The sequence below is a fragment of the Dermacentor andersoni genome, chromosome 5 (assembly GCF_023375885.2).
Source record: "Dermacentor andersoni chromosome 5, qqDerAnde1_hic_scaffold, whole genome shotgun sequence".
Taxonomy (NCBI): domain Eukaryota; kingdom Metazoa; phylum Arthropoda; class Arachnida; order Ixodida; family Ixodidae; genus Dermacentor; species Dermacentor andersoni.
In genome coordinates, this window is record NC_092818.1 from 176,078,550 (window position 1) to 176,105,331 (window position 26,782).

The following is a 26,782-nucleotide window of genomic DNA, read 5'->3' on the forward strand; positions in this document are numbered from 1 at the left end:
GAAATTATTTGCATGGTGCCAGGAGTGGCGGGTGTGTAAATCAATCGCAGTATTACATGGTCCATGTAGATGCTTCGATATCACGTGCTCTGTTTGTATCACCGGAAGTTTAGCGGTCACCCTCCTTGTGCTTGTTTCCAAACGCTGTCTCATATCCACAACGGAAGAACGACCCACAAGCAGGCGGTTACGCTCATGTAGACTTTTTGCACTACAGTCGCAGGTATTCCTTTTCCATTTTATGTTTTTATGAAGGCTGCAATGATGACTAACGCACAAGTGCTGATAAACGCTTTCGAATGGCGCGCTCTAGCATACGGAGCGCCTTTAGCGTATCTTCTTTGCTCCTGTACAAATTTCTGCTGCAGTCAAGGAAGTTCTATATATGGAAGCAAAGTGCACAATTTTAAAGGCGTCCATGAAAACGTTCGCACATTGTCATCCGCGTTCGTTTAAACTGGGAAAGAGAACGAAAATAATATTTTTTCCAGGCATGAAATAAAACAAATCACATCGCCGAGTGTTATATTTGACTTATATCACAGCCATTGTCTCCCCGTTTGGGCAAACGCTGGCTTCACCAATATCTGTTCCGAGAAACCAAATGCGCTGTCAAGGTATTCCGGGCATCCTTGACGCAGTAATAAAAAGTTGCACCCAAGCATACCGTCGTATTTAAGTTGATTTGCGAGAGTAACAGAACACCCCAAGAAAGTACGTACGAAAAACTGCTCTACCGACCAGCGCGAAGTCTGGAAGGTTGACTTAAACATGCGACAAACGGTTGCCCACGCACAAAGAAGCGGCCAGCGCACTATTAGTACCCATTGAACAATAAAAAAAGCTGAGGACGTTTAAGCTTCGCCTTTAAGAGTGTGCACGATCGCATTTAATGATCCCTGACTGCTTCTCACGCTTTCCGGCAACTGTAGCTTATGTAGCCGTAATGTTTACTGTGAAGCGCAGGCGGCGGACGCTACGCACGAAGGCGAGCTTTCTGGCAGAAACGCTGCCTCATGCGTGGGCCGATACTAGAGATTGTGCACAGCCGCGCCAGATTATTTACATAATTTTCAGGTTTCCATTATTGTTTCGCACTTTTAATATTTCAGTCTGAGAAGATTTACCAGAAAAGTCATGAGCTGTCGGTGTTTTCTTTCATGACTACTTCTGGGCTGTGATTCTGAAAATTCCGAGGAATAACGTCGTCAAGAATGTAAGACAAGGTGTGAGCAACTTTTTTGACAGAATATTGTGGCAATATAAATCGCATATATAGCACGCCATATAGCAAGGCGTGGAATATACATACACCTAAATATATACGGGAATTTTTGCTCACGGGGACACCGACACCGGGCTTCCTGAGACACGGGGCCCTTAACGCTGTCGCGTTAAGAGAAGTGTGGGGTTTTATGTGCCAAAACCACTATCAGATTATGAGGCGTGGCGTAGTGGACGAATCCAGATTAATTTTGAACATCCGGTCTTTCTTTCCTTTTTTTTTTTTTACCTTGCACCCAACGAACAGTAGACAAGCGTTCTTGCCTTCCGCCCCCAACGGAAAGCAGCCGCCGCCTCCGGGATAAAATCCGCGACCGCAAGCGCAACTGAGATACCGCTGCGGGTGGAGTGTATTACGCGCTCAAAAAAAAAAAAAAAAAAAAAATAGCGTGAACAATCTCGTCGTGTCCTTGGCCCTGCGTGTCAGAGACTCTGCGACAATGCCTTATCAGTCTTGTCCGCTTGCCACTGTGCGCCTAGGCGTCAGCTGTTTCACACACACCATACCACCTTTGCTTCAGCCAGAACAGTGGAACAGGTACGTTGTTTTGTCTTAAAATATAGTCTGTGTCTAATACTGAAAGTACAGCCATCTTAAAAATGAATTCTTGGGTTTTACGTCCTAAAACAATGATTTGATTCTGAGGCATGCCGTAGTGACGCAGTGCGGAATAATTTTGATCACCAGGGGATCTTTAACGTTCCCCCAATGCGCGGGACATGGGCGTTTTTACATTTCGCCCCCATCGAAATACTGCCGCCGCGGACAGCAGTTGCTCTTCGCTTCGTAGTGCATAGCAGTGTAAGACCATAGCCACTAAATCACCGCGACGGGTTTCTTAAATGAAGCAGCATATATTCATATATACATATCTTACGTGTGTACTTGCGTGTGATATAACACCCGTTGTGACAAACACACAAAAACACACAAGCACGCACACACACACAGTTCATTATGTCTCATCAGCGCTTGTTCTAAAAATATTACAAGCGCATTTATTGAATTCATTGAGCTAGCAGGGTGTCTCCGCTGACCAAGAATGTCGCACAGTTTTAAGCTCCAATCAGGGTGCTAATGCCAGAAATACAACATTATAAACTTGTTCCGTGTTACAGTACATAGACAGGCAGGTGTACATAACCCAGGCAAAATCACTGCGAGTACGTGTCATACACAGACAAGCTATGCGCCCGCTCTACTTAGCGCAATGTAACATTTAGTTTCACTATAGAAGTCTTCGCCAAAAACTGGACACGAATGAACAATGAGCAGAACGGGAACTTGTGTTTCTGTCTCCTCCCACTACTGTGGTTGACTTCGAACTGCTGAATTTGTTTGCCATTGCTCTTTTCGGTGCAATTTGACTGCTGTCAAATGTGGTATACCGTAAATTAAAACAGTTGTCTCGTGAGGCAGTGCAGGTGACACATGTGTTTTTTAACGCAAGGGCCAGGGATGGACAAAAAAGAACTTGTGAGGCACTACAGCTGTCTTTATATATGAGCACCGCACTACAGCAAGAGTGGACCTTTCTGCTGTCCTTGGTTGCAGCGCAATCTTATCCGAGACACAGGCACCTTGCGCAGAACTCCCTGAAGTACTTTTTTTCGACACTTTAGGTTTGACAGAACGTCATTGCCTTTGTACATGATGATGACACGATGCACGAAACAAGTACGCTGATGACCGCAGAGGAGGGGCAAGTTTATTCTATGCTGTATTAGTACAGAAGATCTATTTTTTAAATGCAGCGAATGCCTTTGTGAAGTAACGGGCCAAATTGCATCGTTGTTGTCAGTACCTATTGTTACAGGTAAGAAAACTATTCCTAAGGTGCATCGCCCGGTGAAGAAAAGGATGAGAAAATGAGGAGCAACATAAGTCTTATCTGGCGATTGGATTGCTATGTAAAAACAGGCCATTTTGTGATATGATAGACACTCCGGCACAATGTTCTGCGTCGCCAGGCATATCTCCGCACTGTATGAATTCGGTCGATGACCCAGGTCACACAGTATCGTTAAAGATAAGGGCACGTGGCATAAGATAATGAGTGTGTCTGAAAGCCACTCGAAAGACACTAAATTGGGCGCCTGCCAGCAAAAACACAATGGAAGAAGATGCGTTCCACGTGCTCTTTCCATCCTCTGAATGCTCCTATCACCTGCGGCTGGAATGAATGAAACCTTCTTAAGAGCGCAATAACTAGGCTTACTTCATTTGTTATCGCACACTGTGTTGCTTTAATTCACAGGGAACTCCGGATTCTTATGTAAATGCTAAACGCATGAACCTTGTTATAGCTTATACATAATTCTGTTTTGTTTGAACTGTTGAGAGGAAATTCTCGGTTATCGTCCTCAAAATTTGCCCAGTAATAAACACAATATCATCAATTTCAAATTATATTAAACAGCAAGTTTGACGTAATAGTCCTGCGGAAACGCGCAAGGTCGAGAGAAGTAATTAAGGGAAGATGAGACATCCACCCAATCGAAGCAATTGCTACAAAGGAAACCCATAAGAATACCTCGAAACAAAAGCCTCGCAGTTGATGAAAAATTTGTTCTTCCTTTGTAGCAATAGCTACGATTGGGTGGATGTCTCATTTTCTCTTAATTGCTTACTTCTCTCCACCTTGAGGGTTTCCGCAGAACTATTACTTCAAACTGTTGCCTTTGCTTTGCGTTGTTGACAAATTCGACTTCGCCCTGCTATCTGCTAGCCACCTCGTTAGCTCAGATGGTAGAGCGGCTGCCGCGGAAAGGCGGTGGTCCCAGGTTCGAGTCCCGGACGAGGACGAATTTTTCTTCAACTGCGAGGTTTTTTCTTTCGAGGAACCCGTATTGGCTTCCTTTGTAGCGATTGCTAAAATTGGGTGGTTGTCTCATTTCCCTTTAATTAAGCAGCAAGTATACAAATGCACAACTTTACAAGCGCAAAAACATACGTAACTTCCGTGAGCTTTATCTGTACGATTCCCTAGCCCGGAGAGACATGCTATATTCGCCTATTAAAGAGAACATTATTTGCTGTCGCTTTTTACTACAAGTATTGCAAGTGTATCATGGACGAACATATGTATCGGAGGAGTACAATTTAATGAAGAGAACGGAGGAGAGGTTGGCGTGGACAGCGTGCCTCTAGCCTGCTACTCCTCACAGGGGTAAGGAGAAGTGGGAGATGCAAGGAAAGGTAGGTGGTAGGTGATTATGATATGGTACAATGAGCAACTATTTACATGTTGTGCAATACGTAGATGCGCGCTTTACACACAATACACACAGGAACAATCTTGTCCACACCAAATCGTTATCACGCAAACACATTTCGCACTGTCTTCCCGTTTCACAGGTTCTAGAGACGACCGTCTAAACCAGTCTCGCACACAAAATTGAGTGATTTTATGGCGCGTTGAGCACAGTCAAGCCTTGGCCACGCGCATAAAAGCTCTTCTCCCGAAGAGGTGCGGGAGCCCAAGCAGTCAACACTTGACTTGAGTGTCCTTCGCTTGGCCGCATATTGAAGGCGCACGCAAAGTATGTGAGGTATTGTCTCGGGAGTGTGACAGACATTACAGTCAGGGTCTCGTTCTCATTCAATCTTGTGAAGGTACCGGTGGGTGTACGCCACACCTAGTCGTAATCGATGGATGAGCGTTCCCTGGCCTCTCCGCAACCGAAGTGGAAGCCGCAATCGCAAACCAGCGTCAATTCTATGGAGGCGCTCATGCCGGTGTTCGGGGTTGTCCCATTGTCGCGCCATAGAGGCTTGGATGGAGTTATGGGGCGAGGCATCAATGTCATATCGGGAAAAATAAAGTTTTATAATCTTCCTGTATAATTTACAAAAAAAGAAACGCAAGGCATATCAAGTTCTCCTGCTATTAACCACATAATGGATGCACTACTAATACATTTGGCATACGGCTTCAGTATAAAATTATAAAGCTGCAACCGTGATTATTTCTTCTTTGAAGTTCGGTTATTTGCCCTGATACTGTTATTGACACAAATATTTTGTTAGACGACGGTAGCTATTCATTTCTTCCCTTTGAAACACTGCAAATCAGATAAAATACTGACGAAAATATTTTTTTTTACGTACTATAGGAAGTTTCGAGATAAGACTACCTCCGGAAAATGCGCAATCAAAGTTACCCTGCGCATCTTGTTTTGCGAGGAGGCTTGAATAATGGAGGAATTTAATTTGTCCTTCACTTTCTCCAGCCTGCTGCACGACTAGCTCAGCACCTAAGTTCAACATCGAGCAAGAAGAGACATACTCGGTCATCGTGCTTGGTAGACGTGATCACGATCGCCTTCAGATCACCTTAAAGCGAGCCACGTAGGATGGCACGCTTGCACATCTAGCCATCATACTGTACAGGCTGTCCCATTAAATATATCCAAAAATAAAAGACAACAAAACAATGGAAGGCTTTACGTGAACGGTAATCACTATATGTTGTGTACGGGTGCTGCTCACACAACTCATGACTATATTATTCATTGTTGACAAATAATTACTCAGTTGTCTTTAGTTTACTCACCCTTAATAAACTTGCATAATCGATAAAGTGTCCATGAAGAACTTGTGGCGGATGTCGAGAAATAAGCGGTAACCGCTTTTAAAGCAGCGTATGTCTTGTGCGGTCTATTTTGTTTTTCTAGACAAAAAAAAAATTCCACGTGGCAATGAGTCCCCACGCCATTGCAGCAATTCAAACGTAAACAGTGTCGAATGCGCGTCTGTCTTACCGCGCTGGGAACGAGCGACCGCGCCCTTTCGCAGACGCACCAGGAAGTTTAGGCGCACATCTTGAATCTTTAATCAAACGCGAAGCCCTGCCCTTGAACGTTTGTAAGGTTAAATTAAAATAAATTCATGCGTTTAGGGTGCCAAATCACCATGTGATGAGGCACGCCGTAGTAGATACTCTAGATTAATTTTGACCTCCTGGGGTGGTTCTTAACGTGCACCTTCGCAGCGCGCAGTACACGCGGGTTCTTGCATCCCGCCTCCATCGGAAGGTGGTCGCCGTGGCCAGGAATAAAAGCGCGACATACGGCGACCTCGAGCAGCGCAGGGCTACGCCATAGCCAATTGGCTACCGCGGTGGGTATGTGCTTAAGATGCACAGTGTACTAAGCAACTAGGTTTATGTGGACGCGTTGTCGCATGGTATTTGTTTTAAATTTTGCGTGCTTTCTGTATTCCCCAGAAAAAATAATGACTACACAAGACTTACATTGCTTTGAAGGCTGTTATTATTCAGTTTTCAATATCATCTACGACTTTTGCATTGACATCTAATAAATTAAATTAATGAATCGAAAGTTAGTAATAAAGTAGATAAATTATTTGTGCACGATGAAAAGAAGAAAAGAACGCTGTTGACTGGCATGAGCAACGCCATTATAGGCGCCGTTTTCCTAAAGTTATGCGCTACGTTTCAATTCTTGGGGACGTTTATTTGGGACAGCCGGTACAACTAGAATCTGCAGCGTTGGCAAGTGGAAGCCATGAACTGGCTGAACAAACAGCCGTGAAGGTGACCAGGTTATTCTTATCGCATTATTGCCTCCAGTGTTGACTTGTAATGGCTTTGTTGTCAACGGCTTCGTCACCAACCCTCAGATCCTACGTCCGGGCCCTGCTAAGAAGTGGTGAGCGGGGTCTTTCAGGGTGTTTGCTCTAAACGCGCGTGCGGGTATAAAAAAATTATCGCACCATAGGTAGAGCTTACAGGAAGGGAGGCCATAGTTTCAGCAGGTGTGGGCACTAGTGCAATAGCTGCGTTCCAAATCTCGGCGCGTGCGCAGTGCGTTAACAGGCTTGCACCGTTGCCCACGCGCAGCTTGGTGTATTCCATGCATTTGGTACAGCAGCTATCATAACTGCTATTATGGCTAAATTATTGAATGCTGCGGGCTCTTCCGTCCGTAACTTACCCTAAACCAGGGGGCACCGTTTTACACCGAAGCTGTCTATGGTCTATGGCTAGGATCGCGGGATTTCTTCGTGGTGCAACGTTAACAGAAAACTATCATGGTTTGTGGCTCATACCCCCAAATGAAATGGCTCCTTAATTAATTAGGTGAAGCGACCGGCACATACATTATCGGAATCATGCATACAACATACAGATTAGCATACGTTTCAGCAAAGAATAAGCTCAAAACAAGCAAATGAACCACATAATTGATAAGGTGCTCCTGCGCATACATGCAATGCGAAGAACGTAGCGCTCCCCGCATACGTTTGCCGGTAAATATTACTCTTACTCAACCTTCCGCGGCAGCGGCAGCTTGATGGTAGCATACGGAACAGGGAGTGACGTAAGTACACTTTCTTACGTAGAAAACCCGCCTAGCAACTAATCTGTTTTGTGACAGTGCTATGGTAAGGTCACGTATTGTGAGGGCTCCTGAAGAGCAACTTTCGTACGAGGCGCAATCCTCTTTGTAGGTGCACGAAGTAGAGGCGCAAGGCAAGTCGCAAGCCATCCAAACGTCTTAGGCTAATAATTAGGTAAAGTAGATGCGAATGGCGGCACGTGAATAATTTCAACCTACGTCACAATAGGTAATCATTCTAGCTGTAATTTACAGCTTCGCTGTCGAACCGCCTTCACAGCGTAGACTCCAGACAATGTATTTTTCTTTCTTTTTTTATCGCGACAGCTATTATATGGACACTCCAGCTGCATTTGTGCCGTCGTCGTCGCCGTGAAATTCTGTATGAGTGAAAGCTTGTGAGGGTGAGCCGGTGAACGCGGTTCAATCTCGCGTGCGTGAGCGAAGAACGCGACCAGGATGCGTGCCCTCTCCCGTGGCGCGCGGGACAGGGGAGTGAGGCGAGGGAGGAGGGGCGTGCTTTACCGGTGACTGCTACGCAGCCGCGATGTCCTTCTCGCCCGCCGCTCTGTACAGACTGTAGACAACCGCGGCGTGTGCTACGGCGTTCGCCACGCAGTAGGATTGCAGTGTGCTTCACGCACTGGCTGATTACATGCAACGTTATGTGCAGGATACTCAAAATTATGCTCACGGGTGACTATAACCTACCCTCAATAGGGCTGGGACTGGGCAGCGCTTGACGGTGGGACTGCCGATCCGTCCTGCGTAGAAGCACTGCTGCAAATTGCCTTTAACTTTGGCCTCAAGCAGATTATACATGCACCAACACGTGCAACCACGAAAACCGGCAGAATATTAGACCTCACCTTCTTAAGCGACAATATTCCTGATAACACAATCTCTTGGGAAACAGTCAATGGAATTGCAGATCACAAAGTAACCATATGTTCATCAGCATTACACAACTGGCGGCGAGCGCGAAACAAAAAGACTCAAATATACGACTGGACAAAAGCCGATGACGTTAGCGTTCTTGACTTCCTAGAAGAATCTTACCCAGAATTCTTTCGGTGTTTCCACGATGGAAGCATGCCAACTGATAACCTATGGGTACTTTTCAGGGCCAATGTTGAGCACTGTCTCGCAAAATTCATTCCTAAGAAAATAAAGACCGTACGCAAAACGAACCCATGGATATCAAGAGAGATTATACATTTAAAACGCAGAATTGCAAGGCTCAGAAAACTTAGAAACAAAAGAACTTTTTTCTTCAAGTGCACATGAAAAATTTGCGATCTTCCTCACACGTTGAGGATAGCAGCGAAAACAGCTAAACAAAAGTACTTAGATGAAACCTTAAATACCTTCATTAAAAAATCCCCTCATAAATTTTGGCACTATCTCAAATCTAGGGTTACGAAGAAGAGCAACTTATTGCGTACAGAAGCCTTAACCAAGGCTACCCAATTTAATCAATTTTTTCAAACAGTTTTCACAGTTGACAATAACACTATCCCAGACAATTGAGGTCGCACAGGCAAGTGACATAGGTTAGGTACCATGTGAGATAAATATAACGCAAGCGGGAATTCTTTCTTTGTTACCTAATCTTGATATAGAAACATCCAGCGGCCCAGATAACATTCCAAATACTTTTCTCAGAAGGTACACTGAATGGGTTTCCAAATACCTATTGCTAATTTTTACAAAATCGTTGGAAACTTTTGAAGTTCCTCAAGAATGGAAAATTGCTAAAATTATTCCGATACATAAATTAGGGGATGCCACAAATCCTTCAACCTTCCGTCCTATTTCACTCATTTGTACAGCGGGGAAAATTTTTGAGCATTTAATATTAAATCACATCGTAACTTTTGTTGAAAGTCATTCTCTAATTAACCCTAACCAACATGGATTTAGGAGTGGTTTGTCTACAACAACTCAATTAATAGAGACTATTCATGAACTACCATTAACAATCGATAAGCGAGGACAGGTAGACATAACTTTTCTAGACCTATCAAAAGCATTTCATTGGGTAACGCATCCAAAATTAATCCATAAGCTGCAAGGAATTCTGGGACACGGTATTCTTACAAAATGGTTAAAAGCATATTTGTCACGACGTCAACAATTCGTTCATTTCGAAGGGCAATCCTCAGACTACGTTGAAGTTTTATCCGGTGTGACAGTTTTAGCTCCCATTCTCTTCCTTCTTTTTAACAACGACTTAGCAAATGGCATTGACGCGATGGTACGCATGTTCGCAGATGACTGCATTATTTATGAAGCAATACAGACCAAGGATGATCAGGTTGTTTTGAATGACGCACTTAAAAACATAGCGAAATGGTGTCAGGACTGGCAGATGACGCTAAATGCAGAAAACTCTGTCTGCATGACAGTCACGAGAAAGAAAGCACCACTAACCTTTCCATACAAAATTCGACAAAGAGAACTACAAAGGGTTGAAGAATACAAGCATTTAGGTGTCATTATTTCTTCCGGTCTAAAATGGAACAAACAAGTGTCATACGTGGCAACAAAATCACTCTCAGCTCTTTTTTCCCTCAAACGGTCGCTCAGATACGCTTCATTCAATACCAAACTACTCCCGTATACGTCACTCATTCGCTCCGTTACAGAATACGGCGCCATATGCTGGTTCCGATACACTAAATGTGCCACAGCGAAGTTAGAGAGCGTACAAAGAAAAGCAGCCATATTCATTTATGATAAATACCGTCGTCATGATTCCCCAACTGAACTTCGACGCTTAGCCGGACTCTCAACAATTAGCGATCGTGCTAGATATCCCAGACTAAAATTCCTGTTCATTCTCCAGAGCAATGCTCTAAAAAAAGACAAGAACAAGTTTTTGGTATACTATAACGCTATAATTTCAAAAACGAAGCACAATAAACAATTATCTGAGCATAGGTTTCACAATGACACCTTCAGGTATTCATACTTCCCACAAGCTATCAGAAAAAAAAAAAATTAAATTATTGGGTTTTACGTGCCAAAACCACTTTCTGATTATGAGGCACGCCGTAGTGGAGGACTCCGGAAATTTCGACCACCTGGGGAAGCTATCAGAGAATGGAATCTGTTACCACAAGATGTCGATTGTACAACCTTAGATTCTAAGCTCTGTGACCATATCTTTGTTTCTACGTGGTGAAATGTGCTTTTTACATTGTGGTCTATTGTCACCAACAATGTGCATTGTCTATTTCGCTGTACGTGTGTATGAATAAGCTTGTTTTTAAACCAAAGCCAAGGCCTCTTGTAATTGGTTATCGTTGAACCCTGTGTGAATGACGTATTTCCCCTTTTATGAATGTACCATTTCCTGTCAAAGCCTTCGTTAAGGCTAGCAGTATGTACCAAATAAAAATAAAAATAATCGCGGACGCCGCAGGCGTGTTGCCGGCGCTCGTGTCTTGGAACCTGTCTGCGACGTCACCAAAGTGCGTGCCCGCGCGGGCCTCATCTTCAAAGCGGTCTGCAATGTTTGCAGAGTGCGCGTAGTGCTGGTAGTTTCGTATGCGCTGTGCTTTCTACGCTTCGTACGCGTTAAAGCGACAGATGCACAGAGGTCAATTGGCTGGTGGCTGCTGCCGCGGTTTCTAACTCCAGCATTTTCACAGACACTTTTCGCTGTCATCGAGCGATGTGTCTTCACGTTTACCAATGTGCGCATGGCACCGTGCTGGTTAATTTAGTGGAAACACGTTGACGGGCTAGTTGGTTTGAATCTATGATAGACTGTGCAAGGGCGACTGAACGCGGACGTAGAAAGAAGCAGACATACAAGGACAGCGCTGTTTCCGTGTGTCTGTTTCTTTCTACGTCTTCGTTGAGTCGCGCTTACGGATTCTATCATTGTTAATTTATATAGCAAGCGAATGTTTAGAAGTTTATACGGCCGATAAAACTACTATCCTTACTTGGTACAGTTATCTACTAATTTGCTATTGCAATCGGTGCTTCGCCTTTCATACGGAACTGGGAATTTTTTTCTTTCCTTTTTCATTTTTCTTTATATTTTGAAAAACAGCAGAGAGAGCAACAGCTGGTCCGCTTCGGTGTGGTGTCACCAGCTCGCTTAAGTTATTCTGTTGAGCGGGTTGGTTAAGCCCTAAACTGAACAGAACAAGGAAAGAAGAAATGAAAGGGAAAGCAATCTCGTATGTTATGCAGATATATAAACTACAGAGAATGGTTATTCCAGTAACGCAGGCACTCATACAATCTGTTTTCAGTCATGTGTGTATATGCCTGCTTTGTTATGTTTTTGTCAAGTTCAGCGGATTCAACGGGCTTCCATGCTCGTTCTAACACTGTGTCACATGAAATAAATGTACAAGCTGCCAACGTGGCACTTACGCAGAACTCAAGCGACGACAGGTCAAAATGTCGGGGCTTTCGGAAGACAAGCGGCAGTCCGCGGAGATGATGTTCGGCGCCGAGGAAGTGCCAGCCTGCTACGACTCTGTCATGCACCACAACCGCGAGGCCATGAAGGTGTTTCTGGAGAGATACAAGGATTCTTTCTTTGCGGTCGAGAACGGTGCCCAGTGTGCGGATTGCCAGTGGTTGGACGTCGGCTGTGGTCCAGGAAAGTTCACTAAGAACTATTTGCTCCCGCACGCACCTTCGTCCTTGCGAAGACTGGTGGCGGCCGATTTCTCACAGGTAAAGAGTACAGCTGTTGCTTGCAAGTGAATCGCCCCTGGCAAGGTATTACGCTGGGCTAGTTGGTGATACTGCATGCGACCGTGTTGTATTCTAAATTATTTTTTTTTTTGGCTAAATAGAACGTGGACTCGAAAATAATATAACACACTTTGGTGTGCATCTTATCTCCAAAGAATTATCGTCATATTTCTTGCTTGCGTTCAATTTCTTGAAACTCTGCGTGCGCTCGCTGCTTTATTGCCAAGAGTTCAAAGCCACACTGATAACACGCATGCCGTTCGTGAGCTCGAAATGCCGGGCGGGCAGCGTCAAATGAAGGAACGGAACGTATGATAGATGGGGAGTATTCTTTGGGGGCAAGATACGTCCCAACCGATGCAAAATATTATGAGTAAAAAAAAAAGAAAAAGAAATAGCTTGGGCCGGAGGACGCTTATTCTTTGCCTTTAACATGGGAAGCCGGTAGCATTCAAAGATCCCTGACTGCTGGTCACGCTTCCCGCCACATATGTAACCGTAATGGTGACCGGCAAACGCTGGCCCGAAGGGAAGCTTTTTGGTAGAAATGCGGCCTCTTGCGTGGGCCGAACTCCGAGGGTGTCCACAGCCGCGCCAAGAAAATTGCATAATGTTCAGGTTTTTGTTATTGTTTCGCACGTTTAATACTTAAGTCTGAGAAGACATGCGCTCTGGGTGTTTTGGTTCATGCCATTTGTTTGCGGGCTGTCCTCAAAATTCCGAGGAATAACTGTGTGTAATACAAATGTATTTTTTTTTCTTCCCCTGATGTGCAAGTCTTTGTTAACTTAATTGTGTGAATGTTGTGAATGTGTAAGACCTCGGCGATATTTCTTCTGGTATATTTTTTTCTCTTTCTTTACGCTCTCTTTTTTCTGCTGTGAAAGATATATTGGTTCGAAATGATTAGAGATACATGATTTTTCATGTATATCGGCCTGTTTGCCGAACTGTAATAGGAGTAGATGCCTTTTGTCAGGCCACGTAGCCTTTGGCCTGTGCTCCAGTTCCTGTAAGCAGGCAGGACAAATAAATTTCAAACTTTAACTTCAACAATTTCCTCTGCGAACGTTGAAGAGCACAGTTTTCGTTTCAATTCTGCGCCCTCGCCGCTTACACACCCTCGGTAGTTGCTCGCCCACCCTACTTACTTGCTATCCCCTTTAGAAGAACCCTACCTGTATACAATGTGCGAGGAAAGCGTATGTCGCCTTGAAAAAGACAAGTCCACTTGTCGAAACGTTTGTTCCTGTTTGTACCTTGTTCTCGTTCTGCTCATTTCTCAAGAATGTAACACAAGGTGTGAGCTACCTGAGTGATAGAATGGTGTGGCAATACAACCTCCCATATACCGCATGTATATGGCGTGTCATATTATATATATATATATCTTAAGCGCTCGTTCGTGTGGGGTGCGTCAGCGCCAGCAGTGTCGGCGGCATAATTGAGCGAACGAACACAGGAAAATATGGGAAAGTCAACGCGGAGCAGGAGATGAAAAACGCGAGTCGTGAATGGCGAAGACCAATGCGAGCGGGCACTTCAGTGACGTGCGCGCGGGAAACCTGCCAGACCACTCGATGCGTACTCGTATCTGGCCTCAGCCGGACCGCTCGTTTGGTACTATCTGCTTCCACCAGCTCTCGCTCGAGCTTGTTTGGTTAGCTTCGTTTGATCTCGTTCGCGCTTGTTTCGATTGTCGTGGTTGGCGGCTGTTCTGTAATCTGATTGTATGCGCGATGCGAATTGTGTAGTACTTTATTGAGGCCAAACGGCACCAGCGATAACACTGGAACCTTCGACGAGTCACGTATAAGAGATGACGCGATTGACCCTGCAGTTCCGATTTTCGACGATCGCCGACTCTTCTACACGTCTCGCTCAATTTCTTTGCCTCAATATATCGAGAAATGAAAACATGTATAGAGCTGAGCTGAAATTTCGCTTTAGAGAGTATTGTAGTCGTCGGTGAACTTTTTTCGCTCACGGGCAACTCCGACGACGCCGACGCCGGATCTTCAGTGACATCGGGCTCTTAAAGCTATCGCGTTTGCAATGCCGCCGAAGAATGAACGTTATCAGGACTATAGGCAGTCCTCAAAGTTTGTCCTTCCGAGTGCTGGGGCGATATTCGCACTGCAAGATGCCTGAAAACTACGTAAGGCTATTTCTATTTGTGGAACTTCTTATAAGCAGTAAATGCAGTATGTTGTGATTTTTTTCCCAACGTACTCATTTGAAAACGTGCTGACGTTGCAACTTAGGAATCGCGTGACAAAATATGCGTATTGAGTAAGAACTACTATATCTTGGCTTCTGACCAGCGTTACTGGCTGTTATTCCGCGCAGCTTCCTTTCCATCTACGCGTTAAGCTTATCACTCCTGACGCACGTGGACCGATATACTGCAGCCTCGTACATTGGCGATCCGGATCCTCAATGCGTTTATAATAAGATTGCAGTATGATTATTTTATAAATGAAATAATTGATCGATTGACTCAAATAATATTTGACTTTTCAAAATATCGAAAAATTAATTGAAATAATCGACCAAGGCTGATCAATTGAATGATCGACCTTCTGAGTGGCGCATACCTGAACAATCAATGACTTGATTCATTGATCGATAGAAATCCGCAGTAGTTTTCTAGAGCATACAATTTGTACGGTATATTTTCATCAATAATTAGGTCACTCAATTAGTTCATCGATAGATCGATTCAACACAGCTCATAATCTTTGCCAACTCTTGCCTTCTCGCAGGCCATGCTGGATCACGCCGCAAGAAACCATGCACATCCGAAGATAGCGTACCGCCTTCTCGACATCGCAAACGACAAAGCCGTGTCGGCGTTTGCCGCGCGCGAAGGTCTCTTCGAGCGCGTATGCTGCTTCCTGACGCTGCATTGGATCCGCGACAAGGCGGCCGCCCTCCGAAACCTGGAGCATCTCACGGCCCCCGGGGGAGAGTGCTTGGTGGTGTTCAACCCGCGCGTGTCAGTGCAGCAGGTGTTACGTGCCATGATTGCGTCCGGCAAGTGGAAAAGACACGAACACGTGAGTGACGGGCCTACAGGCTGGTGCGGTAGAGATTACATGCTAAAGCGATAGCTGAACTGGCGGGTGGGGCAAGCTTTCGTGGTCGCGCTGGTGGCGATGGCAGCTGTCGCAGCATGCCCGGCGACCTTGGCATGCAGCTGGCCCGCATTAGCATCTTTCACGTTGTTAGTGTACCGTCGTGCTTCACCAACACTCTCAAGACAATGAGAGTTCCGGGCACTCTCTTTGAGGGAGTACCTGCTTTTCCTATATTTCACTCTCTTTTCGAGAGTAGATCGACGCTCTTTGATAGAGAGTAGGGCAACTCCTCCTGACAAAGTTTTGTTACTCCAGCACAAGAGAGTGCTAGTACTCTTTCGTAGAGTGCGAATACTCTCCCCACAGGGTTTGCTAGTACTCTTCCACAGAGTGCTAATACTCTCCCCACAGGGGTAATAGTACTCCTCCAGTTCGAGTGCTTCTACTCCTCCAAACCACGTATTTCTGCTTCTCCAAGCCGAGTGTCTCTATTCCCCCAAACAGTGTGCTTGTACTCCTTCAGAACAGATTGCTAGTACTCTTCCCAATAGTGTGAAAGGACGATGTACATCCATGGTCACGTTTGAAGAGATTCGCAATACTTACACCTGGGGAATATTTTATTCCTTCATAAGCTGCTTCTGCACTTATGCTTAGTCAATGGGATGTAATCTGTAGTCGCTGAGTTATTCACATGAAAGATTTTCTCTGTTAAAAGGTCAAAATATTTATTGATCAGTCACAAGACAAACTAAATTATAATTGAGGAACCTACTGACAAACACACAAAATCAGATTACAATGATGCCCATGAAATTTAGAACGCATCTTGTAATAAAACATAATATATTCTCTAAAGTTTCATCAGTATTACAGTGTATAAATATCCTTTAATTTCAATTGGCTTCTTCTTTTCGAAAATCATCATCATTTCATCATTTATTTTCCTTAAGGACCCCTGTCGGGGTATTACATAAAGGGGGGTTACAGAAGATAAGGATAGAAACAAAGATAAGGTTACAATTTCTTACAAGACTCACCCTGTGGATTCACATTAAAACAAACAAACAACAACAGCAAAAAAGCCAGGAGGCACACTGAATAGAATGCAAGAGCAAATCAGCAAAACAGTCACAATGCGAGACGGCAATCGCAAAAGAATGAAGGCACAGTACGGTCATTATAAGGTAAGGGTTTAAGGTGATCAGTAAGTAGCTGCTTGAAGATAATGGGGTTGCGCTTATTGACAACTCTATCTGGTAAATTGTTCCACTCTATAATGGCGCTAGGCAAAAACGATTGACTAAAGGAAAATGTTTAACCATGCAAGCGCTGGATGCTGCAAGAGTTAAAAAGGCGACGAGATGTACGGGTTGGTGGGATTAGAAGCCTTCCATGCAGTTCGGGGAAGTTATAATAAAGTCGCTGCAAAAGGCACAGTTTCGCAATTTTCCGACGCAACACCAATGGTTCGAGTCCTAGAGATGATTTAATCGCACTGACACTTTCTTCACGGCTGTACCTGCAAGTGATGAATCTAGCGGCACGATTTTGTATTGATTCTAACATATTAATTAAGTAAGCTTAATAGCTTACTTAATTAAAACTTACTTAAAAGCTTAAGTAAGGTATACCATTGAAAGTTGAGCATAGAACAAACATGTGCAAACTCAAATTATTGACACTGTGATCGAAGAGAAATATACGCCACATTAATGGCCAGCAAATGCATTTCTGGCACAAAACGCGTGCACTTACATGGCTGAGGTTACCAGATGAGCTGCTATGCATGTGTCTGGTAATGTAGATAAATTGTGCAAAAAATATTTCTTGTGTGCCATATTTTAAGACTGCAGCTCATTTGATAACTTCCTGTACAGCATATGGATGTTCCTGACTGAGAGTACAGTTCATTTAGAAATGTGCTGTATATTCTCATGTAAGGCTGCAGGTCTAGCTTGCTTTGTTTATATTTTACATAAAGTTATTCAAGTATGGGCTGCACCCCATTGTTTCTAAGTGCGTCTTGTCGTGGTTCTGCAGCAATATCCTGCCTGTCTCAAACCGGTACAGCGGCGTATTATATTTCCGATTCGGTTGGCCTGCTCACGAAAGTAGTTTCCTGGTGTTGTTGGAATTATACCGTTACACTTTCTCACAAATGAATAAACTTAAATTTACAATATTATCTAGTGTGTAGCAAATGAATATAAAACTGCAAGGAGAATTGGCATTACCATCTTGCGCATCAAATTTCTTGTCATATATGGTAGCTTTTTATTCCTATTACGGTAAGAATGCTATACTTCTGAGGAACAGCTTGCATAATTACATGAATAATTATTGTGACTCGTTGAATATGCAAGCTAACTGAAGTATAGCATGGCTTGAGATGTGAACCAAAAATCAGATGTGATGAATATGATGCATCAAAGGTGACATAAGCATAAGTACAGGCAGGGAAGTGCACGAAAAAGACAAACAAAGAAGCAAAACAAACTGAGAATGGCACCATCCTGTTTCATATATCCCTTCTATGCACGTGAATTTTGCATGCGACTATGCATATAGTTGCTCAATGAACCAACTACCTGAAATCAAAGCTTTTGTCCTAGTGAAGTAGTTAAGACGCGCTAAAGTAAGAAAAATTATCGCACTTACAGAATCTTCGTCTCAAAACAAGTACATATGTGTCTCGGAAGATTAATATATCACCTCACTGTCCACTCTATATTAAGTCCAGAAGAATTATGTCTACAGAAGCCATGAAACTAAGGGACTTTTGCTTAGCGCTATCTGTTCACATCCGCCAATTGATGAACAAGTGTTCTACTCGGATGCTCTCAGTTATTTGCATTGAACGCATCCCTACCTCCACTAGCATACTTCGTTGGCAAGTAGATTGAAGAAACCACAATTTAAAATGTGTAAACTTATTTTCAATTACAAGTGACTCTCTGGCTTCTAAGACGTAAGGTGTGCACCACGGCGTACATAGTTAAAGGCCTTAATCGCTCCTTGCTTTCGCTTTGGGAGGCACAAGCAGTTCTAATGAACTAGTTTCATGAGCATGCACGTAAATGATAATGACTTCTTAAACATGGGTGGATTTCTCTTCCTCCAATGCTTCCCGTTTCTGGAACCTAAAGGGAATCCATAATTCTAAAATTAAGTGTAAAAAATAGATAAAAAGGAAGACATGAAAATCTGCCTGCTTCCATGTCAGCATTTACAATACAGAATCACATTAGTTTCTATTTTCACCCTTGCATTCACATGCTGTGAAATGTAAGTTACTAAAGCTGTTCAATGTATGTAAGCACCTAGCCAAGCATGAGCTGTTCCTTTTCACAGTGAACACAGGTACCGTGCTCATTGCAAGTATGTATCATGTCACTAAGCAAATATGCAATTTCATTGTACCACTATTTTTTATCTTGTGGATATAGCTGTTGAGAGGCAAAACAAAAAGCAGTCACTTCTCACAACTAATCAGCTTTATTTTAAAACGAATTTCTAACTTTTCAATGGCACTTACTACTGTGTCTCCAGAGAGCATACTTGATTTTGACTTTCCCATCAGAGACATTACATAAATATACTATGTTAAGATGACTGCCTAGAGCACGTGAGAATTTTCATCTTGGTGCGACATACTGTATTTTCATTTTTTTGACATTTAAACAAATTGTACACCCAATATACCCACATTCTACTTTTCTTGTCCAAGTTGCATGGCAATGTATATTGATTCTTTGCCGTGAGCTCCTCTGCACTACGTGAAGTCACGCTGGGCTGGCTCTTTGACATCTTTGTGTCCTTGCAGCTGCCTTCTTGCGTTATATAAAGCGGGTTCCTGAAAAATATGGTGTGCAAAAGTCAACACGAGTGCATGGTGTAAAAAACATCAAGACAGTCAAGGTCATGGCACTAAAAGAAAGTCTTAACTCCTAGTCTTCCCACTGAAATGCATGCGAAACATGTAAACGACTGCTACACTCAAATGCTAAACTAAATTCAACTCTTAGATTTAAACAAAAAAGAAATAACGGGCTGTTCATCCTCCTTCGGCACCAATGTTAAAATACTCCTACTAATCAATACAATATTGGTCATTGTCAGATGTCATAGCTCTGTCATTAGTCTGATGTGTCGCAAACGCCACTTGTGACACATCATAAGCACGTGCCCAGTGTGCCCCCCGCACCATCTCTGGTTGTGCCACTGCTCAAGCCGTCATTTGAGGATCATATCTGCAAACATGATGCTCAGTAGGGATGAAAATATGGTCCTCCAGTTCAATGGATGTGACTGGACGTGGCTATAATAAAGGGCAACAATACTTGTTATGTCCAGCTTACCCACATTTCAATAATAACAAGAACGTTCACTGTGGCCTGCATCTAAGCTTACTAAAAGGCATAAACTTATTTTCATTTATGAGATGCGCAATGGAGTTCGTTTTGACAGACTCGACTGCTGCTGCAGTATGAAATCTAGCATTTTACATTCGTGAAGACATGTAAAAGTTGCAGTTAGACCACAGTTATTAGTTTATTATACCAACTGCTTTTTGTGTACGACAGGCGACTGGCAACATAGTATAAAGCAACGTTTTATTTTGACACTATTTCTCTACTAAAAATATTAAAGCGATAAACACATTTTTATCTGCCATGCAGTATCAGACGCACACATTACGCTTGTAAGCCCCAGCGGAAAGGTGATTTAGCTGTTCATATGACATAACTCTGAAACGCCAACTCATATTAGCAAATGCACAGGTATGTCCAAAACAATAAGCCTATGCAAAGCGCCCCTGCAATTGTTATACACAGCAGCCGTTATATTCGATGCCGATGCATAACTCGCTGCTTGACAATTCAGCGAGTTCGTAGACATAAGCACCCTGTCAGATTCACACCGTGCTTGAAAACGGGAACAGGAGACATAAAATCAGACATATAATTTCAATGCATGAAATTTCCATGTCAATACAAGAGAAAAACAGTTCAGCCTTAGAGCTAAACACCATGAGAGCGGTTTAGTGCGCGACGGAGACGAGCGACGGCTTCGAGCGACAAGACGGGCCATGGCTTGAACAGATCGCTCGGTTCTAGAAATCTAGAAATCGCTGCTCGCCTCCTGGAAGTGCTATGAGCGACTACACACTCTTAGGCAAAGTTACACCCTTTGGGGTGTATCTCTGCCACACAACAATAATCGCCATCTGCCTTGCTTGCGTTTTCTTTCTTGAAAACACCGTGCCCGCTACTTTCCTGTCGGGAATGCTATGTCATGCTGATAACACGCATGCCGTTCGTTACTGGAATGTACTGGGCTCGCCGCGTTAAAGAAAGGAAATGCGGACACGACAGATGACGATTATCGTTGTGTGGCAAAATGATGTAATTTTGCTTAAGAGTGCACTTTAAAAAAAGTTTGCACCCTTTGAGGCGTATAACTGCCACACAACAATAATCGTCATCTGCCTTTATGCATTTCCTTTCTTTAACGCTGCGAGCCCGGTACTTCCCAGTAATGAACGGCATGCGCGCTATCAGCATGTATCAGCATTCCCGACAGGAAAGTTGCGGGCGCGGCGTTTTCAAGAAAGGAAACGGATCAAGGCAGATAACGATTATCGTTGTGTGGCAGATTGCACCCTTTGGGGTGTATAACTTTTTTGAGAGTGTAGCCAATAGCGCGAAGCCGGAACTGGATGTACATCGCTCAAATACTATCGATTATCGCGCGAAACGAGCAAACGATTGAATTTTTACACGTGCAAGGATGAGAACCTACTGCAAGACCTTCGGAAATATCTTATGCTACTTTTTACAGTAAAATACATCAACTGAAATTACTAAAGCACGCGTCACGCTGGTTTCGACGCGTGTTTGCAGCCCTTATACCGGCAACACCGGGGAGGCGTCGCTCGAAATCGTAGCTCGGACGGAGTATGACTTGTAGGCGACGAGCGAACGCGACAGCTATCTCCATCGCATCGCTTGTAGCTGTCGCGAGCAAGATCGCTTATATGCCCCCACTCTACACTCTTAGAAAAATTTACAACTTTTGGAGCTTATACATATATCTTGTCCCACAACGATAATCGTCATCTGTCTTGCCCGCGTTTCCTTTCTTTAACGCTGCGAGCCCGGTACTTCCCAGTCACGAACGGCATACGCGTTATCAGTGTGACGCAGCATTCTCAACCGGAAAGTAGCGAGCGCCGAGTTTTCAAGAAAGGAAACGCAAGCTAGACAGATGATTATTCTTGTGGGACAAATATACACCCCAAATGGTGCAACCGTTTTAAGAGTGTAAGAAAAGTTTACACCCGTTAGAGTGTATATTTGCCACACAGCAATAATCGTCATCTGTCTTGCCTGCATTTCCTTTCTTGAAAACGCTGTGGTCATTACTTTCCTGTCCGGAATGCTATGTCATGCTGATCAGGCGCATGCCGTTCGTTATTGCAAAGTACCGGGCTCGCCGCGTTAAAGAAAGGAAATGCGGACAAGACAGATGACGATTATTGTTGTGTATCAAATATACACCCCAAAGGGTGCAACAGTTTTTAGAGTGTGGGGGTTTATACGTTATTCAGCATAAAACGTGGATTCCTCATTCGTTTTCAGTAAGTTCAAGATAACGCGCCCAACTGACCTCTTGCAGCATGCAGCTGAATGCCGGTGGCAAAGTTGCCAACTATCACTGGTGCTGCACGTAACTTCAGTGGTCGCAGATTACCCATGGTCGAGACACCACGAAGCGCGCGGCTTCTTTATAACGAAAGTATGCCGCCAGCAAAATGACGCCTTCTATTATGTGACTCCTTATTTCAACAGCATTCCGTACACAGTAGATTGCCAAACTGAATAAATTCAAACACACAAAACGGACGCTAAGCACGGTCCGCATAGGCTCGGAATCATAAGCTGGTGAACAAACCATTTTAGCGTCCTCTCGCCTCGCGTCTTATTGAACATACTATGGTTCCATCAGCGCTTGCGATTTTCAAAGCTCTTACGGATAGCGGAAAGTGACAATATCACATGCAGTTATCGTGACGACTGGCTTTTTCGATTGACATTGAGAGACAGCGCGCGATGCCTAGTCCGTTGTCAATCGCGTCGGCTGAGCGCCGCGACGACTTCTGGCGATAGCATGCCATATACGCAGAATGTGCACCTAAGTTAGAATTCACTTACCGTGGAAGATTTGTTGTTATACCCAACGAATGACGAACGACTGTCGTGTTTTCGCAACGACGCGACATGGCTAACACACGATCTCCCTTGGATGGCTTTCGTTGCTGCTCGCTGGACTGATCACCTTTCTCAGCTGCTGTGTTGTTCCGCGACGCTGAGCGCACGCGCGGTGGAGCAACTCCGAGTGAAAAAGTAGAGCACTCGCTACGCGTTCCTTTGGACTGTGGCTGCCTGTTCTTTTAGAAGCAAAACGGCGTGGTCTTTGCTCAGCGTGCGTGACTGATACGTCGCCATGTTCGGGGCCAGCCTCTTAGAGTTTGTTCTCTATTGACGCAAGAGTAGAACGGGCATTCTACTCTCTCTCTCTGAAGGGGAGAGTGAAAAGCACATTTCACTCTCTCCTTGGTGATAGAGTGAACAATGCATTTCACTCCATTCGACATTTTGAGAGAGTACAATAACGCTTTGAAGAGTAAATCGGCCGCTACACTCCTGCGATACCCTCTCTAGTTTTTGGAGTGAAACATTCATCATTTGCTTCTCTGAGGGAGCCAAACAATCGACAAACTATTTTTCTAATTACTCTGTGCCCTTGAGGGTCTTGAAAACACGCGTGTGAGATACTCATATCTTGTAGGGCCTCGAAGTAACGCCGTTCTATCCTTCTTGGACTGCTAGACAAACGGAAGTATATGGGGAAAACGCTACATTATACTCCCGAAGTACAACTTTACTTCCACGTTAAGGATGAAAAGGAAGAAATCTTGTATCTTAGTCGATGACAACTAAAGCCCGATGGCATCTTTTGTGTGGACTTCATCCTATATTCACAGACGGATGCTCACTTGAAACCTTTGGTCGACTCCATCAAGTAGTGCACTGCGGTAGTTACCGAATAGGCAAGACATCGTCCTTCTCGTCCTTCGGTAATTTTTATGACAATGAACCGCTGGAAGAAACATGTCTACACTCTAGTGAAATCAATGCTACCACGAGAGCACCTAATTTCTATATTTTTCACACAAGAACTAAAAGGAATGATGTGTGGCTATGCATTCCCATCATTGGTTTGAAGGGACAACACGTCCTAGAATACGGCATACGTTCCTTTCTAGGATATTCCTTATGGGCCGCAGAAGAAGAGGCCACCGCAAGCATTATAATGCCCATGAAGACGCCGTCGTAAACTAATTTTCTGATGCCTTATTGCATTGGCTTTAAGGAAGCTAAAAATGCCATAGGACAATATGTTAGTGTTTAGTTGTGAGAACTTGTCTTCATGATTTGTCCCCACTCGTATTTTTGGTGATATATCATCGCCGATACACTTACACGATGGACGAGGAATAGTCTTCCATGCAAGTTCATAGACACCGTTTCACGTATAAGCCAGCAAACTTGCACGGACGACTGTCTAATATATTTTGTTGTATGTTGAACGAGTTCAAGTGTGTAGCCAATTCACAAATCACAGCTACGTTATCAACCAATATTTAGGTGGTTTATATTGAGCTTCGCACAGAAAATCAGAAAGGAAATTGAGGTCAACTTACAGTGGTTTCAGAAACATGCTGCACAAGCCCACCACGTTGCTTCGGATCACCAGGCACACGTCCCACTTAGTCTTGGTCCTTCCTTTATCCCGCTTTCTCCTTAATCCTGCTTTGCACCCTTAAAACCTCACCTGGATCAAGGCACACGCAGTCTTATTTCACGGTGACTGCGATCCTTTCCTTGTCACCTTAGTAAGGCGAAGTACTCGGGATGGTGCGGGCCATGGTGGCCCTTATGCCGGCTGTCGGCTATATGTTGAATCGGCCTAACACTCTACTAGACACAACCAGTCCTAACTACTTTCTTCTGCTGACTGGACCGGATGCCAGCTGCTGAACATAGACTTGTTCAGCGTTATAACCAAAACTCTTCTGCATTCTTCCGCGTGCAGGCTTCGCAACAGTGCCATAACCAACAAGAATCACTGCGTACACGATATCAGACAGAACGAAAAGCTCCCTTTGAAATTGTGCGCTACAAATTCTTATACTGTATACATATAAGCATCATGCCACATACCGAACCTTAATAAAACTTAACCAGTCATGTGATTATAAATGTTATACCAAATTTTTCTTTCAATGACAGGTTCTCAAATCTGGTCTCCCGGAGTCCTGGGAGCTTTACGACGTTGACACCATGGTATCAAAGCTCGAAGGACTAGTCGCATCAACAAGCCTGGTGGCCCTGTCGTGTGAAGTTGTGCCTCTGCAGGTCGGGAGTCCCGAAATTGACGTAGAAGTGCGTACGTATCCCAGGCCTCCCTCGAAATACTTCCGAGCATGAAATCAGTGGATGAGACAGAACACATACAGGGCACACTTTTCGGCAAGCCAACGCAGTTAGTCCCAGCAGACCCTGTGCTGTCTGTCTTTCTCCAAACTGACTGAGTTTATCGTATTGGAATGGCGGATTTACCAATGTGCGCTAAGTGCAAGTGTGAAGAGACCATAAGTAATCTTCTGTGCCACTGTTCTCGCTTCGATAATCAACGCGAGACTCGCCAGTGTGCCTTGAATAGACTGGATGACAGGCCATTTACGGGAGCGAAGATCTTGGGAACCTGGCCTCACAGTTCATTAGCCCAGAAAGCAGTTCGAGCGCTTTTTCACTACCTGAAGGCAGCCGACGAGTGCCCGACTATAGAAATCCAACACCTAAGTTTTCTCTCTCTCTCTCACTCCCCATTCCGCTCCCCACGTGTAGGGTAGCAAACTGGACTCAGTATGGTTAGCCTTCCTGCCTTTGCTTCTTCCCTTCTATCTCTCTCTCCAAACTGAGTGTTTCCTTTTTGTGTATGTGTTTCACTACATAACGACAGGTTCTTATCGTAGAGATGTCTCTTGTTGCCTTATTTTTTTAGGAACACAACCGACCAGCCCTTTCTGGCATTCTTTCGTCATTACAGTGGCTGCTGTGGCTGCAAAGGAGATGCTTTTGGAATGCTTTTTCTCGTAACAAAAAATGAGTATATTGAGAAGAGAGTGGGCTTGGGCTGGTTGGCAATACATAGTTACACTGGAAGCATAGGGTGGAAAGGACGACCGACAAAGACTAGACAGGACAAGCGCTTGTCCTGTCTCGTCATTGTCGATCGTCCTTTCCGCGCTATGCTTCCAGTGAGTATATTGGTTAGCTAAAATGATGCCCTTTGCCTAGTTCCTGCAATCCTAGAGAAACTGCATTACCCCTCGTTTGTGCACCTAGGAAAATAAAATAAGAAACTTCAATTCTCTGCAGGTGTTCTGTGTGCCCATATACCGATATATCGGCACATGAAAAAGGAAGACCAGGCTGAAGTGGAAGAGTTTGTCAGAAACTTGGCTCTCCAAAACGGCTGCGTGAACTTCTCGACTACGGGCATAACGCACCAACTTAGATGCGTCGTTCATGCCCGCAAACCAGTGTTGTCAAGTTAAAACAACCAGTTAGACCTGCCAGAAGCCTTCTGTTCGGCGTCCGAAACCTCCACCGCTGCTAACAAGACCGACAGTTCAAATTAACTTCACAAGTTTAGAAGCTCAGGCCAGTTGGTGTAGCGATATTATTTTTTATACCACTCCAATCGAAGACGGTTACTGGGAATATTGGAGGTGGCCACAAAGTTGCTACATGCAGGTGTATAAATGCACATTCCGAAGTATTGGCGGAAAAATAAATAGTTTGCCTGGGGAAGGGGTAGTTACCCTTAATCTTTGATACGACTTCAATAGGTTGCTTATCACCTACCGACCATATGTTGTTAGTGCAACAACAAGAAGAAGAAAAAGAACGCCACCGCCAATAACGATGATCCATAAAGCCAAAGTTAGGCTAATCTCTAGTGTTTTATCTTCGCAATATATATCCACTGGCGCGAACGATATGTCTCGTGCGGCCCGTCGTAAACGGAACGAAGTGTTGCACGACTGCCACGCTGATGGGAGACGGCGAAAGGCAGCGCGTGTGTGACGTGTCGACGGGATTCACAGCAACCGTCGCAGGTGTGGCACGGCTAGCTCAGCTGATATGCCCCCCTGGTAAACGGGGATAAGCAGGCAGAAAAATGCGGTTTATTCA

General features: G+C 44.2%; 2 protein-coding genes across 4 annotated transcripts in view; one reads left to right on the top strand and one right to left on the bottom strand.

Annotated features, from left to right (window-relative positions):
* The window catches only part of LOC129385158 (uncharacterized), a 65,361-nt gene that overhangs the window by 36,479 nt on the left and 2,100 nt on the right, over window positions 1–26,782 (bottom strand). Inside the window, exon 2 of one of the 2 annotated variants that reach the window (XR_008612742.2) lies at window positions 17,589–19,308. The exons of the other annotated variant lie outside the window; for it this stretch is intronic. The gene's annotated coding sequence lies outside the window, so the exon portion shown is untranslated. Of the gene's footprint in view, window positions 1–17,588; window positions 19,309–26,782 lie in introns of those variants that run through there. 2 annotated transcript variants of the gene reach the window in all.
* On the top strand, window positions 1,145–26,398 carry LOC129385156 (uncharacterized). Of its 2 annotated transcripts, none has more exons than XM_055071332.2 (5): window positions 1,145–1,822; window positions 12,047–12,351; window positions 15,138–15,431; window positions 24,812–24,964; window positions 25,964–26,398. In XM_055071332.2, exons 2-5 carry the CDS (start codon window positions 12,070–12,072, stop codon window positions 26,000–26,002), a joined length of 768 nt encoding a protein of 255 aa, XP_054927307.1. In that variant the 5' UTR covers window positions 1,145–1,822; window positions 12,047–12,069; the 3' UTR covers window positions 26,003–26,398. The 2 variants fall into 2 exon arrangements, with proteins under 2 accessions (XP_054927307.1, XP_054927306.1); XM_055071331.2 differs by having other exon boundaries at window positions 1,166–1,822; window positions 24,812–24,968.

What these genes read in the sequence shown, in the direction of transcription:
- LOC129385156 (XM_055071331.2), top strand. Translation starts at nt 12,070, where the DNA reads ATGTCGGGGCTTTCGGAAGACAAGCGGCAGTCCGCGGAGATGATGTTC. An exon ending in AGTGGAAAAGACACGAACAC is followed by an intron (nt 15,432 to 24,811) that starts GTGAGTGACGGG and finishes TTTCAATGACAG; the next exon opens with GTTCTCAAATCTGGTCTCCC. An exon ending in CGAAATTGACGTAGAAGTGC is followed by an intron (nt 24,969 to 25,963) that starts GTACGTATCCCA and finishes AATTCTCTGCAG; the next exon opens with GTGTTCTGTGTGCCCATATA.